This window comes from Cygnus atratus, chromosome 5, assembly GCF_013377495.2.
Source record: "Cygnus atratus isolate AKBS03 ecotype Queensland, Australia chromosome 5, CAtr_DNAZoo_HiC_assembly, whole genome shotgun sequence".
NCBI classification, from domain to species: domain Eukaryota; kingdom Metazoa; phylum Chordata; class Aves; order Anseriformes; family Anatidae; genus Cygnus; species Cygnus atratus.
In genome coordinates this window covers 33,629,640-33,647,056 of record NC_066366.1, presented here as the reverse complement: position 1 = coordinate 33,647,056, position 17,417 = coordinate 33,629,640, and the positions used below count along the sequence as shown (strand labels likewise).

The following is a 17,417-nucleotide window of genomic DNA, read 5'->3' as shown; positions in this document are numbered from 1 at the left end:
AAACAAACACAAATGAACAAACCAAAACCAACAAAGCAAAACAAACAAATGAAAACAACAACAAAACCCTGAGCAGATGATACAATAATAAAGTTAAAGTCTTCCTGCTAAAGGTAGCAGAGATAACGCCCATATCTATGCTGCATCTCTTTCTCCATTTAAAGGCTCGGATTTTCTTTTTCCTTGCCAATCCAAAGTGTTGCAGAGCGTGTCGCCAAGCAGTGGAGAGCAGTTACTGTATTCAGGCTAATTCAGGTAAGGGATTAAACTTCTGAAGCATGAATAAAGCTTGGTCCGCAGAGGGACCAGCAGTGACTCTGGAGTGCCAGCTCTGCTCAGGAAGGATGCACTCAGCTCCTTCTGATGAGATCCCAGCCTTTAAAGATGTTGAGCAGGTAGCATAGGCTTTAAGTCTGGAGCTTTATTTTGTTTTCTTTTCAAGTGATTTAAAGAGGTGAGTCAGTTCAAAGCAGCTGGAAAATGAGGGACAGTCCCTGAGGGAAAAAGAGCAAGTTTGAACACGCTCAGGAGGCTCACGTATGAAGTGTTTGTTATATCCGAATTAGTTCAAAAAATTAGTACGCATCTGCGAAGATTTAGATAAGTTGTTTTAAGGTAGGTACTTGCTTTTATGCTGTGAAGGTGACTTAATCTTTAAATAAGGTGAATACAAGGAGCTCCCTAAATGCATTTGTAGGTGTTATCTGTTTATTTTACAGTATGTAAACTTACTCATGGCATAAACAAACATCAAGATGCTTGATAAACATCTTGGTTTCCTTGTTGCTATTGTACTTCATGTAATCTCAGTCCTTATAGGACTGAAATGTTCCCAAGCTGTCGGAGCTTGTACTTTCTCATGAGTAATTGGGTTATCCTGCTTTTAAATTATCAGCTTCTATTAAGTTATTTAGATTGTTTGTCCTTTACACCTATTGGAAGGCTACTCTGAAGCTTGGTGGTTGAGGTCTTGGACTTCCAGCTTGGTTCAGCTGCAAGTCTGGTCTCCCGTTTGTGTTTTGGTTTACACATTTATTCTTGCGTTGACATCGTACTTGATCCTTGAAAGCACCCATAAAGACTAGTCAGCTGCTGTTTTCTTAATTTTCCCAGGCAAAACTAGACGTATAGTTTGCTCCCATAAAACAGGCTTTTTATTGCCTGTGTTGTTCTTGACCTGTCCTTCCCAGCCACGCTTCCTCCACTCTGACCCCCTTCACTTCTGAACGTGGGTGACTGGCCTTGCTTGCAGAATCCAGGTTTATTAGCGTTTAATGAAGAAAAAGTTTGGTTTAGTGATTCATGTGTTATACAGTGCTTTGGCCGTATCTACTCTAGTTAGCCTTTTTGTACTGTTCTAGCATTTGGGGTTTGGGCTCTTTTCATCTGTACAGTTGCTTCTGTGAACTCTCTTGCGGTATGACAACTTCAGTTTTTCTGTCGCTTTCCAGTAAGGCTTTTATTTTGTAGAGTAATTCCTACCTAATACTTGGCTGACTTTCACAGATTCTTAAAAGAAGGCTTATTTTATATTGGGTAGTTTAGCTTCCCTGGAATAGATGATCCCCATGCTGTTCACATTAAGCATCAGGAAAGTTCCAGCTAGCTTGAATTTCTGTGGTGAATTTCGCTTCTCGAAAGGTTGATGCATTTACTTGTTCCTCACTTTACTTTAGTACCCTTTATTGTACTTTTACAAATGAAAACTGGTCTGCTTTATTGGAACTCATTTTCCTGGCTTATCTCTTCAGACAGCTCCTCCCAATAAGCAGCAGCTGCCTTGAATCATCCGCTCAGGAGGGTTTTTTTAGGGAGAGTGGGAGGAAAGGAAGGTTTGCTAATGACCGCTCTGAATTCCGTCATTTAACAATTATCTCTTCTTGGTATGTGAACCTTTTTTCCTGTGTGTGTGTTTTTGCCTGTTTTTTTTTTTTAAAGTTGCCACTTCCTTTGTGATAGAGTATTGGTGGTTTTGTTTCATGTGACATGAACCGAGGAGGATTTATCTTTAGATCTTCTCATTGAAAAGAGATGGCAGAGTAGTATGCGCGCTCTGGTGGGATCAAAAGGTAATAGCATTGCAGCAGCATTCCTTGTTTTGTCTATCCCCAAAAAAAATCTTCTTTTGGGAAAGCTTTTGGTAACGAGCCCCAGTGCAGGAGACTATTTAAAAGCTATGTAACGTGGTTGCTCTGTTTTGTTCTGTCAAAAACCTAACTTTTTTCTAAAAACCAACCAAACAAAACACCAACCAACAGGTATTACTAATGTTTTCCCTTAGCAGCTCAAAATACACTAAAAGCATCAATCTTTGCCATTGTGTATTACTTAAGGGAACTGTTGTTCTGAGATGGAGAGATGATTTGCAGACAGGCAAAATGAGCCATCGTGGTGGAGTTAGCCAATATGCCACTGCAGCCTTCAGTGAAAGGTTTTGGTCTGCTACGTGCTTGTTTTCATACACTGTGAACTGTTGGGATAGAATTGGAAATAATTAGGACTTGAGGTGCTTCGCTTGTCTAACTCTTGCAGTGCTAATGGTTACTGTTACTGAAATCCGCACAATTTTGCAGAGACTTCTGTTATTATTGTCAATTTTTAATGCTATTCCTCTAGCTATCTGCCAGCCTTCCCAGATAGGAGCTAAATCTTTAAGGTGTAAAGAGTGTCACTTCATAGATTTTTTTTTTCCTTTATTATGTACAGCAAGAGATGGAGGGAAGGGTGAAAGTTTCAAGTCCAATTTTTAATTCTCTTTAGATGTGGTATGTCTGCAATATCTGTACGTGGAAATGGCTAGATGCTTTCAAAACCCTTTTAAAGTAATCTTTGGCTGCAGAACTGTCAAAACTGGGCCCTGATAATGTAAAAAGGCAGCAAAGGCAGGGGAGAGGGTAGATGCTCCCCTTAAATCTGTTGTATTGGGATTTAAAGTTCTTCCTTTATCCAGGTAAAAGCTGCCTTTCTTATCATTCTCTTCTCTTTCTAGGTTTCCATGAAGATAAACAGTTGACATGTGGATAGCCTGTCTGTAGCTCAGTGCTGGTTGTCATCTGGAACCTGCTGGTGTCTTCTCCCGCTGGTTGGCGTAACGTTGGTTGCTGAGAGCCATGAAGTTTGTACCGGAGAAGAATGCGGTCCGCATCCTGTGGGGTAGGGAGCGGGGCACCCAGGCGCTGGGTGCTCAGCGGCTCCTGCAGGAGCTGGTGGAGGATAAAACTCGATGGATGAAATGGGAGGGCAAGGTAAGGTCACAGAACAGAGGTGCACAGGTTGGTGTTGGAGAGGGGGACGGGAGGCAGGGATTTGAAGATAAATTGTCTCGTGATTGTACATTTGATGTGTTACACTTGATATGCTCTCTGGCTCTGTTCAGTTCCTGCAGCGATGTGATAATAGATATGTTCCTGCAGCGGGTTCCCCTTACTGTCCGTGTGGCTTACAGTTAAAGTACGATCATGTGACACTTGCAACACTTCCTGCTTTGTTGGCTTTTTCAGAAAGTTGAGTTGCCAGACAGTCCACGCTCCACCTTCTTGCTGGCGTTTAGTCCAGACAGGTAATTAACTCCTAGTTCGTTCCCTGTTTCAGCAGTCTCCTTACGCTTAAAAAAGTGAAGGAGGCTTGTGCCCGTCAAGTTGTTCAGTCCTGAACAGCCAAGTGAAACTCCTGGTTCCTGGCATGCATGGATGGAACGTGCACACCTTCCTAATCTCACAGCTTCAGGCGTAGCTGGTGTTTAATTTCTGAGGTACCCAAGCGATGCGTAGTTCTAAGGAAAAAGGGTCTGTGTGGCCACCATGGGATTTCATGAAAAACTTGAGGGAGTAAAGGGTGTTTTCGTACCCCATTCCAAGTGATGGGGCACACCCAGTGGGATAGTGAGGACTAAAGAACAGAGCAGAACGCTGCGTGCATTGGAAACAGGAATGGCGGTGGGATCTCTGTGTCACTTGACTGGTTGAGCTGGTGTGGAGAACTGGGAATGTTTATTTGCCCCAAACTGTCACTCAGAAGAGTTCCTTCTGAGCTGCATGATGACTCTGACTTTCACGGTCAAGTTTGTGCTTGCAGATCTGATGAGCTCTTGCTTGCATGGACCCTGAAATCTGGCCACAAGAACCCTTCTGGCCATTGGTGGTGGTAGAGTAGCCTCTTATCCTTTGAGTGTGGGGCTATGTGTGCTGGGTTAGGTGCAAAAAGATCCTGTTGAGTTGAAGCTAACCGCAGCCTGGTTTGCTGTACTCTTCTCGTGCTAATGCTTGTCCTGCCTTCTGCATCCCTAGAACCCTAATGGCTTCCACACACGTGAACCACAACATCTACATCACGGAGGTGAAAACGGGCAAGTGTGTTCATTCCTTGGTTGGACATCGCCGCACTCCCTGGTGTGTGACCTTCCATCCCACCATCCCAGGCCTCATTGCTTCAGGATGCCTAGATGGGGAGGTTAGAATTTGGGATTTACATGTAAGTCTTTCCTGAAACGCACATGCTTTTGTATTTGGTGGGTGGTGACCTTTTTTGTCCGAGTTTTTGCCAAATGTTGCCTGATAAGAGAGATGTTTGGAAGTTTTGCATAGAATAGAGCAGACTGTAGCTGTCCTCCTTTGTCTAGAGAGGAGATGACCAGACTGAATGAAGAATCCGTCAGGTAGGTCATGCTCCTTAGCCCTGATATGAGTGGTACAGATAATGCTGGAGAACTTTGTGCAAGATGCCTGTTTAGCTTATGTGAAAGACTTGCCATTTTTCATTCCCTTGGGCATATTTGAATTCTTAATTAGAAAAGCTGCTGCGCTACCAATTCTACCTAGCCTGGTGATTGGCCCACAGACAAAATAAGGATGCTTACCTGGTCACTTTGTTAGGCAGCATTTGTACAGGCTGTTTGAGACGCACATGTAAAAGTACATCTTTGGTCGTTGTTGCAGGTAGTACTGTGTTCTGGATATGGTCTCATATGAGAACAGCTGTTGTTGAAAGTATGTCACTTCAATGCTGTAGGCAGAGTCTCAGAGGGGGGATGTACATGGAAACCTAATGATCTTGTATGATAAACTGCTTGTGATTCTTGACTCCTCACTCAGGGTGGAAGTGAGAGCTGGTTCACAGATAGCAACAACGCCATTGCATCGCTTGCTTTCCATCCTACGGCTCAGCTCTTGCTGATTGCAACTGCCAATGAGATACATTTCTGGGACTGGAGCCGTCGGGAGCCTTTTGCAGTGGTGAAAACAGCCAGTGAAATGGAGCGGGTCCGGTGAGTTCCTGTTTCCAGAGGAAGAGGGCACTTGTCAGGAAAAATGGTCAGGTTTGGGGAATATGGGTTTTTCCTTTGGGATGCTGCACCCTCTGTGCTGAGGCAGAGGAGAGAAGCACTGTTAGCAACTACTTGACCGATCTGGTAGGAAAAAAAAACAGAGCCCTGTGAATAGGGGAAAAAAGCAATTGGAAATAATGTATCGGTTTGGATGTTTGTATTTGTAATCAGCCATGTGTCCTACAAATGGCTTCAGTATCTACTCCATTTTCATTTGTAAGCTTAGTAGTTAAACTTGTCAACCATAAGGATGAGAGAACCCAGAAGCTGCTGGAAGAGAGTGCTGAACTGCTATTTCAGTGCGGTTACAGAGGAAACTGCTGCTGGAAACTTGATGCCATCCTTTGAGCAGTTTAAGACGATGAAGTAACATTCAAGAGGAGTTAATCTCTCCCTTTGTACCTAATTCCAGTTCGTAATATATATGTACATCTTCCTAAAACTCCCTGGCTGTTTCAACTGATACGGCAGTGCTTACTGCCAGCTTTTAACTTCTGTATAGAGTTGCTGTGGACTGAAAAATAGCTGCAGTCTTCAGCTAAATAAGTATGTTTTCTTCTTAATGCGTAAGCTTTTTTGTCATCCTTCAGAAGCCAAGATGGTAGGTAATGTAGTAACACTGCAGATATTTCATGTGGGATTTTCTTTCGTGCTGTGTCTAGTTTCCTGTGTCAATGTGGAATGTGAACTGATGATTGATACTGTGGCTCTGCTTTTGTTTTAGGTTAGTACGGTTTGATCCCTTGGGACACTACTTGCTCACAGCAATTGTTAACCCTTCCAACCAGCAGGTAAGGGTAATGCACTGACTGACTAATTACAAGGTGCTTTATTTATTAACCCTGGTCTCTTCCTAAGCAGATTTATGCTTTTCTGAAAACCTGCAGTTTTTCCAAGCTGAATTCTGTCCCAACTTAATTGGGCACAGAAATGTTCTCACGTAATATGCAGGGCTATTAAAGAACTCTCTTAAGTGTGCTCGTTTTGCCCTCGCTGTCTCATTAGTGGTGGGACAGATGCCTCAATGCCCCTGCTCTTTCCGTTGTGTTGTGACATCCTGCTGGATTTGAAGCTCCATGACCTATTAGCGGTGCTCCCCACAGCTGCTGACCCTCAGATGCTACTGCTTCTGCTGGTATGAACAGAAGCTCACTGGGCTGGAGGAAGAGGTGGTCTGGATCCAAAAATGAGCTCCTTTGAAGTAAAGAGTTGGCTTCCTGCAACTCAAGGCCGGACCCTTTTTTTCCCTCTCTAGGAAGAGGGAAAATGCTTATCACATCCTTCCATCTGTCTGGGATGGTAGTGGCTTTCTTCATTTTATCTGGAAGCGTAGGATTTTGCTGTGAGGTGACTGAACTTTGATTGTTTCCTTCTGCAGAGTGACGAGGAAGTGGAAATCTCTGTGGACAGTACAGAGATGCCACATTATCGCCAACGCGCTATCCTTCCCTCTCAGCCTGTGAGGCGCACGCCTCTCCTCCACAACTTCCTGCATATGTTGTCCTCCCGCTCCTCCGGCATACAGGTGGGAGAGCAAAACAGTGTTCAAGACTCTGCTACCCCATCCCCTCCACCGCCTCCACCACCTCCACCTCCACCTCCAGCCAGTGAGAACACAAGGGCATCTGTCTATAACAGGCTCCGGGAGCGTGTCAGCTACCCCACAGCAGAGTGCTGCCAGCACCTGGGGATGTTGTGCCTTTGCAGCCGATGCTCTAGTGCAAGACTTCCATCTTCTCTCTTCCCACACCAGGAAAATGCACCCTCCACGTCTTCTGGTGCCACTGGCACATCCTTCTCCTCTGTGCAGACAGAGCCTTACCAACCCCCAGAGCAGGCCTCTGTAGCACAGGAGGAGCAGGGGATACTTAACAGGCCCTCTGCTTTCAGCACAGTTCAGAGCAGCACTGCTGGCAACACCCTGCGCAACCTTAGCCTGGGCCCCACGCGGCGGTCCCTGAGCGGGCCTTTGGCAGGCCACCAGTCCCGCTACCAACAGTCTGCGAGAGAGATGGCTTCGGGCTTAGGTGGGTCTGACTGGTCCAGGACAGTGCTGAACATGAGCTCCCGGTCGGAGCTGGAAGCCATGCCTCCCCCTAGGACCAGTGCCTCCTCCGTGAGCTTGCTGTCGGTGCTGAGGCAGCAGGAGGGAGGTTCCCAGGCGTCGGTCTATACCTCCGCAACAGAAGGGAGAGGCTTCCTAGCCCCCGGGGCCGAGGCGGACAGCGGTAGTACCGCTGGCCCGAGCAACCCGGCCAGCATCCGTAATGAGCTCCAGTGTGATTTGAGGCGATTCTTCTTGGAATATGACCGGCTTCAGGAGTTAGATCAGGGGATTGGTGGGGAGCCCAGCCAGTCGCAACAGGCTCAAGAAATGCTCAACAACAACATTGAGCCTGATCGGCCTGGTCCCTCCCATCAGCAGACTCCGCACAGCAGTGAAAACAATTCCAATTTGTCCCGGGGTCACCTGAACCGCTGTCGCGCTTGTCATAACCTGCTGACCTTTAACAATGACACGCTGCGCTGGGAAAGAAGCACGCCTAGCTATACGCCAGGGCAGGTCCAAAGCACGTTTGAGGGTGTGCCTCCAAATACCAGCCAGGTGCAGCCTGCAGAGAGAACCGAGGGCAGATCTCCTGCCTCTAGCAGGCTGCAGCTGGGCAGCTCTTCCACCCCGCAGGAGGAGAGGACCGTGGGAGTGGTCTTTAACCAGGAGACGGGGCACTGGGAAAGAGTTTACAGCCAGTCGGCTTCAAGCAGACCTGGGAATGTATCACAGGAGGCCTTAAACCAGGAAATGCCTGAGGAAAGCTCAGAGGAGGATTCACTCAGGAGGTAAGATATATGCTCTGCCTTCCTCCTCCATTTTTTTCTTAAACCTTTCCCATCTGGTCTGATTTTTTTCAGTATTTTCAGAGTTAAAAACCTTTTGTCATGTGTTCGTGTGCTATTTGTGTGGTTGAAAATAGAGACATTGCATTGATGTCTTTTGTAGATGCCATTGTCATTCTGCAGATGTGTTCCGAAGGTTGTAAGGGCAGAGACCAGACCTCTTAATGGGAAAGGAGGATGATAGTGCAAACAGGCAAAAGGACAGGCTCTAGTAGCAGAGCTCTGGAGTGAACTGTGCTACTGGTGTTTCTCAGATCTTGTAGAGGGGGTGGGAACACAGGATGTGCTATGCTGTCCTTTGTACCCCATAGCATCCGCATGGTGTACATGGAAAATCTGCCCAGGTTAGGCATGGGGAATTGAGCAGGAGTTGAGAACTGCTTTCTTGAGTGCTCTGTCTTGTTGAGGTTGTAGTTGCTAAGTTGGAAGGGTTAACAATAATTTCCTTGGTGTTGCCATGTTGGGTGAAAAAATCTAAAGCTCTGTGTCAGAGGGTTGGGAATATATATTGGCTGTGAGTGTTTGATCAAACCCGCGTGCTTTGCTTGCCCATGATAAAGAGGTAGGTTTTAAAAGTGGCTCTTGTTCTCCTGAATGGATGGGCTGTTTGGGAGCCTGCTGATTGCTGAACGTTTTAGGGTCTGCTGTATTCCTTTTTAGCAAGGGGATTCTTTTTTTGGAAGGACTTTTTAGATGTCAGATATGTTGCAGGCAACTAGAGCAAGCCAAATCAGGCTTGCACCAGGAAGGACCTGTGCTTTGTGTGGAAGTCTCTCCACTGGCTTGTACCAATGATTCAGCTGCGTGCATGCTTTGGATAGGGCTTTCTCACTGCTTTGTTTGACATCCTCTTGGTCAAGTGATTTGCGTGTTTGTCAGAAGAAAGGTCCAGTCCTGGTGTTTCTTGGAAATGGATGCTTTGTGCTTTAGGAAAGCAAAGTTTCCAGGTTTGATGCAAATGTAACTGACTGATGAGGCTTTGTACACAGAATTGCCTGAGGAAAGGGAATTCTTTCCTTCTTCCTGCAGATAAGCTGCTTATACTCAGACCGGAACAGTGGCTGCCTTTCTTTTGCTGTAGTTGCATAGCAAATAAGTGGCGATAGTCATGAAATGATTCATTTGCTTCTAAATTCTTGCCCCAGTTTTTTTTTATAGCCTGCCTTAATGAGAGTCTCGAGCTGATTACATGGTAACTACTTCTTTCTTGGGCCTAGACTTACCTGACACTAATTTATATCAGATATCTTCTAGACCCTTATAAAAGAACAGAGAGGTGAGAAGGAGCTGACAAATACAGCTTTAAAATGGCACTTGCCTAAGTCTCGTATTACTTTTTCTTTTGAAATAGCTGTACGTGCTCGTAATACCTCCACTATATTGGTTGTTCTCTGGGCCCAGTCACTGCGGTGTCAGAAATAAAGGGGGCAAATAACCATTGTAATGATCAGGCAGTTGGTACATATTTGGACAGCGAGATATGGTGGAATTTGTAGATATGATCTTCCAGTTAGTTCTGTAGGAGTTACCATTTAAAAACGCTCTGAGGCATTCAACTTGGTCTACCCCACCATGCAGGAGCTGAACTGGCTGTGGCCTAAATGCTGGAATCCTGTAACTAAATCTCTGGGTCACTTTGCAGATGCTGGTTGCTGCTGTCTCCTCTGTGGTTGTAGCATCTGTGCAGGGTCAGTTTCCTACCTGGTTGCCTGTGCAAACAGATGTTTTTTGCAAGGATGGATGAATCTGGGGCACGTAGCTCAATAAGCGAGCCTAATTCCAGAGGAATTCCTATAGTACGAAACCTGCTTCTGTTGTCAGACTTCCCTTGAGAACGGGCATGGCGTGGGCTTCTGCTTCTAACTGAAGTTAAGGTGGCTGTAGAGTAGAGAGGTAAGGAAGCTGGAAGCAGGGAGCAATCTGGTAGTAAAATGCTTGCAGCAATTTCCTTGAAGCAAAGCTTCATTTGCTTTCCTGTTAAACATGCTGGGTGGGCCTGTGGGGAGCTTTGTGAAATCTTTCCCCTTAAAAGAAACCCTGCTAGTGGGATACCTATATCCTGCAGGTGTCACTTTTTTTTTCCCTTTCTCAGACTATATTATATTTTCCCTCACAGAGCAGTACAAGTCAGCAAGAGGCCACTTACCTACCTATTTTTCCCCCCTAGAATAAGCACGCTCAGGTCCAGCTGCCTAGTCTCCCAGACCTAGATTGTGCTCCCATAATTGGCAATTCTGGAACCACTCCTGCATAGCAGTGTCCAAAATGTTTATTAACTTTTGCAGCTCTAGAAATGTGCAAAGATGGTGACTAAGGTTCCTGAGGTGTAAGCTTTGTAACACTGAAAGTGATGGGGAAAGAGAGGAGGGGAGGAGAGTCTTCAAGCCCGAGGAAGCAAGTGATGACTGATACCTACTTTCAATCAATGTAATTTGTACCTGTGGACCTCAGGTTAGGTAGGTCTTCGCACTGGGGTACATCTGTTTGCTCCAAACCTGCATCTTATCTTCTGTTTTTCTTTGTTTCTCCATTAGATGTCCTCGTTGGGCAATTGAGCTCTTTATTCAAAGGCTAGCTGAAAAATTTAAGATAGAAATTGCATCTGGAAACTGTGCGTGTATTCCCATTGCCAGTCCATGGGCAGGATCCATTTCTTGACCTGGCTTGCCTGGCTGAGAAGTGTCTTGCTGAGAAGACATTGCCGTAGAGGGTCAATTAAGTTAATAGGTAGTTTAAGGAAGGTTGTTCCTCTTTGAATTCTGTTGATGCAGTTACACCATCTGGGTAGAGAGAATTCTGCTCTTTCTGATGGTGCTGGATTAATTATCTTGGGCTAATCATGGAGGCACTAATAAGCATGTAATGAAGCTATTCCTGACTAACAGTTTTGGCATCTCTAATAGGCGGAATGTGTCAGTGAGAGCCTTGGTGGTGCAGCAGTCTTGTCATACTCAGCTTGGCATGAAAGCAGCACAGGCAGTGAGGAGCTTGAAGCTGTGTCAGGGATGTATGAAGTTGGGGAAGGTCATGGTCTACCTTAAGCAGAAGTTGCTGAGATTGAGCTTCAGCTTTTCTGAGGTTCTCCAGGCTGATCTCATTAATTAAAATGTAGGGTTTTTTCCCCTGTGGATTGATTTTTGCCTCACTTCTAACATCAAAGTAAAAAGAGTCCTAGAAATCCCTGAAGTTGGCATATGAAATGTGCTGCATGAAATTGGCAAGATCTGGATGAAGCAAAGATAATCGAGCAACAGATGTTAGCTAGTTTAATTTTTCTATAACTTTTTAATTAAAAAAAATGTGTGGAGAAGGCATTGTGTTAATACTGTAATCTCAGTGAGGGAAAAGATCCTGTAAGTACTTTAGCAAATGTAGCAACAATGGCTTAATTCAGGTTTGTAATGAAAAGTTGAACAGGGAATGAGAGAGAATCCTAGTCAGCTGCTTGCTTGTGAGTAGCTGGTGTCACCTTCTTAAGAAAATGATGTATAAAATATAAAAGCCTAGCGGCAGTCTTTCCTGACATCTATTTCAGCTCCTCAGCTAATGAAAGAGGTATAGTGCTGTGCTGTCTGATAAATCTGATGCACATCTTCAAATGGCACCTCTCTGGCCATTTCATTATGATACCAGTGATCTCCATGTAATTAGTGAGTTGTTACACACACACAGACACACACACGCAAAATCCTCTGGTTTTAAATCTTTTTTTTTTACATTCTGTCGTGACATACCAGGCCATAATCTTTCAAGCAGGGATGCAAGGAGCAAGTAGTGCCACCTGTGTCCCTGTTCATGTAACTCAAACCTCATCCTATGAAACAGAGGGAAAAGAAATGTACAAGGTGAAACTTGTCCTCTATGCTTCAAGCTGTAGCTGCTCATATAGTGCTAAGGGGGAAATCTCGATGTTGTTTACCTGTTTATTTTGACTAGAGATTTAAATGGATTACTGTGAATGAAAGGTGAGGCCTGTCCTCTTGGCTGGCAGGCAGGTTTGAAAGAAGCCTGTGTTTCATGAGGAAAGGTGTTTTGTCGTCCTTATTCTTGCATTAAGAAGCTTTGTCTGACAATTATGCCAGGGTTCTCTAACTGCTCCATTGTGCTGGTTCCAGAGGTCACATTCTGTAGGCTGAGGTATGAGCAACTCGTGTGCCTGTTTTGAGAATACATTGCCTTGCTCGCTGATTTAGTTTGGCAACAAGATAGGCTATTGAAGCTGTCTGAAAATCTGAGAAGTCTTTTGAACCATCCCAGGTGATGGTTTTGCTACATGCACAGGTAGGAGTGCATGTGAGGTGGGGAGTTGATGTCTGTATGAACTCTTGTCTTTTGGGAGTGCACAGAAGTGCAGAGACCACAGCTCTGACAATAATTGACCTGCCTAAGTTGCATGGCTGACTGAAGGCAGGGCTTTTTTTGATGTGTTTTGGGTCTTCGATGCAGTGTGCACAAAGACAAATGCAGATGAGCTTTTCTGGAGCTTTGTGTAATAGTGTCCAGGGTGAAGTTGGTCTTTTGTTTCGCCAGCTTGTGCTTGAGGGCTGAGGTCCCTTCTGTCTGCACTCCTGGTACATGATATGAACCCAGTCTTCTCCCCTGAGCCGAGATGGTGGTGCTCGGCCAAGATGGGGAGGTTATATGTAGGATTATGAAAGCAGTCCAGTCACCAACACTGTACCTGGCGCGAGAGTTTGGCTGTGGTGTTGCCCTTAGAAAGGTGCGAGTGCTCTCCCTGTGGCTTCACCTGCTAGGCAGCCTCAGGCCTCTGTGCTGTGCTCCTGCCAGGTGCATGAGGGCCTGGAGGCTGCGTGGGACGCCAGCTCATACCATAGCTTTCTTCAGTCCTGACGGCCTTTCTGGCAGCACATAGCTCTCCATACACACACCAGGTATGAAAAGAAACACCCAGTCCATTTCCCTCTGAGCTCATTTCATTTCCATATTGCCTTGCTGCCACAAGGTGGTAATGTTGCTTCTGCTCCTTGCTTTCCCCATCTCCTTGCAGAACTGAAAAGTTTTTCTCGTAAACAAGAAAAAAATAGGTAGCCCGAGGTCCCATGCCTCCCCACCTCCAGTCCTAAATTGCAGCTTATCTACTTTGTCACCATAGGCTAGCGAGTTCTTCAGTGTTTGGGGAGAGGTATGAATGGGGATCCTGAGGGGAAATGGCTCTAATCCTGAATGAAAGCAAGGCAGCAGCTTAGCCTCTTGGCTTTTGTAAGGTTTTGAAAGGGGTGGATTTCGATCTCAAGGTGAAAGATATTTTTCTGACAAGCCAATACCTGTAAACTGAAGATGTAAGAGACCTAGCCAACTTCACAGAATTTGTCACAAATTCATGCTAATTGTCTACCAAGCCCGGAGCAGACCTTTCTTTACAGTCTGCCTTCTTGGAGGATTTTGTCTGCATTTAAATGGATGCTCTTCCTTTGAAGACCTGCATAATATATGGCTTATTTTTTGAAGGAATGCTTGGCAGGTGTTGACTGGAGTTTGAGTGGTCACCTTTTCTATGGGGCTGTGTTTATTTTGTTCAAGTATGCCTTTAACTATTACCCAAACTTTTAGGCTTCTCCATAAGAAGTTAGTGAATGGTTGTGTGTGTTTTTTTTTTTTCTTTTTCCTGATGCAAATAAGCATGGTCTACTCATGACCACGAGGGGATGCCTCTTCCGATTTGAAATTGTAGCTGTGGTGTTGACTTGTGGTCAGGCTGGGATCAGTCTAGGATTAAGCTGGACTGGCAGGGTAGGGACAGCCACGTTCCTGCCCGGCGACGGTAAGTGTTGTAGTCACTTCTAAAGCTCGGTGTGGAGCTCCTGCTAGAGCCTGAGCCTGTGATTTGCAGCTCTAGTTTCTGGTGTAATTGAGCAGGAGGTTCAGATCTCTGCATATATTGCCTTCTGGTAGCTTTTTCACCACGTAAAGCACCGAATGTAAAGGTGCAGGTCGCTCATATCCTAGCCTTAAAAGCAAAGCAACCAGAACATTTCCCTGCCCTCTGCCGTGGGTGCAGAGTTGCCTCCTAGGAGACATTTCCATGACTGAAATGTATCGTCAAAATGGCTAGAGGTGGCCTAAAATAGAAGAGAAAAGCGTAGTGCTGCTCCCTTTGCTTTTTTTGGAGGGGAGGAAGCTGAAGCATGGGGGAACTGCAGCGTTGCCTAAAGCTACAAAATGCATCTTGTCGCAGAGACAGAACACGTACCTAGTGTATCCAGCCTTGTTTTGTTCCATAATTAACAAAAACAATGTTGTTACTATTTTTTCCTAATTGCTTACAGCAACTGTGGCTTGTTTATTCAAATATTTGATATTTATTGCAGCAGTGACGTATTGAGTCCACTTAAGAAAGGGGGAGTCAAGTAGGAGGACGGCACATCGCCGAGCTGTAAAGAGATACAGCAGTGCAATGCTGACTGCTCAGAGCAGACATCAGTGTGAATGTTTCCTATGCCAAATCCAAACCAACCTGTCCAACAGTGCATATTGAGTGGGTTTGTCATTTCTCTGTGGCCCTTGCACTCAGGCCCCTTTCTTCTGGAAACCTTGCTAGTCCTGACACTTGTATTTTGAGGTCAGTGTTCAATTTAAACTGATGGTGTATAGACCTCACAGCAACAAAAAGCTTGTAACGCTCTGTATTAAACACAGATTAATTTTGGCTAGCTAATGCATTAGAAGGACAGATAGCCTTAGATAAGGTATACAAGGAAAAAAGATGATATAGGTCTTAGGCCTATCTTATGTTAGTGTCTTTTTGTAGGTGCTGTGTAAAGAAGGATTTTCTTGCAAACCTTGTAGGCTTCATAGGCCGAAATGGTACTTTTCAAAAGTTTATGCTGTTTTCTTAACAAGCTTGAAAAGATATTCTGGAGATGCTCATCACAAGTGATTGTGATAGAGATGAGTAATATCTCAGTAGCGAGTGAGGAACAGTGGGATAAATAGAAATTATGAAGGGGTTGGCATGCAGAGAAAAGTGAATCAGATTTGTGGTAGGGGAGAAGGCCAAAACTGTGGGGTAGGGGTCTGATTTCTGGCAACGTTAGCCTGGACATAAAGGAATGAATAAAAAATTGTCAGTGCTGAGCATAAAGTGAAGTGCTAATCTGAAGGTGACATGAGTATTTTAACATGATGATTTGCAACGCTGAGGGTGAGATGTGCAGGTTGTGGACAAACCGAGCTAGCATTGTTTATTTGGCCTTTACTAAAAATAGCAACGGCTTTCATCACGGAAACGTGACAACAGCATGAACTGTAGGAGAGGTTGCAGTGATAGCTAAACGGTCAGTTGGTGTCTATGTGAGCCCTGAGGCTTTTGCTGCCAGTCTCCAGCTTTGTTTTTTTCCAGACCAAGTGTGCTGTCTCTGCGGTCAGGAAAGACTTTGTTTTGCTGAAGTGTTAGAAGTTTGGGCTCTTGAATATGCTGCTAGTTGTTATGTAGAAGAGCAAGTGAAAGAAGTGCCCTCTCTTGCACAAATGTTCCTCCCTTTGCCTTTGACGACTGGTTTCCTGGCTTAAGAATAACGTAAGGTTGCTTTTTTGCATCTACTTCCTTACTGAAAGTTTGTGCGGGGAAAAAATGATGCTTGTGTTTTGCCTCTTGTAGTGACTAATAGAGGTCACTCTGCTGCTGAGCTTCCCACTGTACTTTGGAAAGCTGAGCATGTGCGGTCTTTGCCAAACTTGGAGAAAGGCTTAAGCCTTCTTTTCTTTTTGTTGGCCTTAATTTAAATATACAGCAATGGCTGTAGCACACATGCAGAGATTTCTTCCCTCTTGTTACTCTTGCAACAGTTTGGCTTGTAAACTGTGCAGGTATAGCAGCAACTCTCTCTGCGTTCTCAAATACCTTCATGGTGTTTCCCCAGCCAAACCACTTCCCTTCTCTTATCTCTTTCTTGGTAGCCCAGGCCTAGCAATGAGGCATTTACCTATAAAATAAATAGGTAAACTTTGTTTTTCTACGGTTTCATGGAAATGGAGATCTGTTTCCCAACAGGTCTCTGTTTGTGGAATTGTTCAGGTTAGATACTTGGCTCTTGGTTCACCTGCTCCTGCATGGCAGCAAGGGAACTTGTTGAAATTTCTTATTTAGGATGGAAGAGGAGAATGCTTCCAAACTGTCCTACCTTTTTGTTTCTCCTGCAGAGTAATGAGATCTAGAGGGGTGGGGGTCTGGTTTTGGTGTCAGAGGTTTCTTTTGGGGAGGGTGGGAGGGCTGGTCTGTCTGAGATGATCACAGAGCAAAGATCTTGGGTAAAGACAGATTGCTTAGAAGCTGGAGGACAGCTGACTTCAAACAGGTAAAGCAGATAGCTATTTGAGGATACTGTAAAACAGACAGTGTTTCTCAGCTTTCCTACAAGCAGGGAGAAGCACAAATAGCTTCCCCTCTCTTGGAAGCTGTTCCTTTGTTAGGCTGTCTGCGTCCTGTGCTGTCTGCATGTGGCTTCCCTGCAGCCTGCTCCAACAGCAGCATCATGGGCAGCGTATCCAGGCAGGCTCACCTGATCTGGAGCAGTTGCTTGTGTTCACCTATTAGCTATGTACATTGAGTTCACATACATGTGGTATTCTGTATTGGAGATGACTCTCAGCTTATGATTAATAGTGGTCTTTGACATGCCTAAATTATCTAGCCCCATCTTGTTGTCTGGCTTCAGGTAAATAATGTGAAAACAATCTCCTAAGTTTTTTTTTTTTCCTTTTTCCAAGAAACAAGCAGTGGGCAGGCTCACAGACCTCCTATTTCAGTTCCACTTACTCAACTAAATGATTTTTGTAGCTTTCTTGAGTGTGGGGTGGAGCTGGAGATGTTGACGGTATAATGTGCCTCTTTTTTTATGCTAATATAAACCCTCAATCATTAGATGTGCAGTCACTTACATATATTGCGTGCGTGCGCTTATTTTTCACGCTCTTTATAAATGCACACAGCACAGTGTGCCTGGGGACAATGTGCCCTCATCCAATTATTCGCTCCTTATTACAGAATCTGGGCTGGAGAATTTGCAGTGGAGCGCACACTTACTGCCTAGTCCTGGAGCCAAGTGGGGAGAGAGAGAGAAGGGGGGGGACCTGTGATCTGACTCTGTAATACAACTGTAACCAAAACAGTGATGATTCTTGATTTCTCCAGTTGAGCCATTCTGGTCTGTTGAATAGCTAACATGCATTTCAAATGTTT

The 17,417-nt window shown here is 44.9% G+C and overlaps 1 protein-coding gene across 7 annotated transcripts in view; it reads left to right on the top strand.

The window, feature by feature from the left end:
* AMBRA1 (autophagy and beclin 1 regulator 1) overlaps nucleotides 1-17,417 on the top strand; it is a 130,593-nt gene that overhangs the window by 6,550 nt on the left and 106,626 nt on the right. For 5 of the 7 annotated variants that reach the window (XM_050711045.1, XM_035539684.2, XM_050711047.1 and 2 more), the window contains 6 exons: nucleotides 2,990-3,245; nucleotides 3,501-3,559; nucleotides 4,287-4,470; nucleotides 5,091-5,263; nucleotides 6,048-6,114; nucleotides 6,702-8,161. In XM_050711045.1, coding sequence (XP_050567002.1) covers nucleotides 3,111-3,245; nucleotides 3,501-3,559; nucleotides 4,287-4,470; nucleotides 5,091-5,263; nucleotides 6,048-6,114; nucleotides 6,702-8,161 — 2,078 coding nt within the window. In that variant the 5' untranslated portion in view covers nucleotides 2,990-3,110. Of the gene's footprint in view, nucleotides 1-2,000; nucleotides 2,070-2,989; nucleotides 3,246-3,500; nucleotides 3,560-4,286; nucleotides 4,471-5,090; nucleotides 5,264-6,047; nucleotides 6,115-6,701; nucleotides 8,162-17,417 lie in introns of those variants that run through there. The other 2 variants (XM_035539686.2, XM_035539685.2) reach the window with 2 other exon arrangements.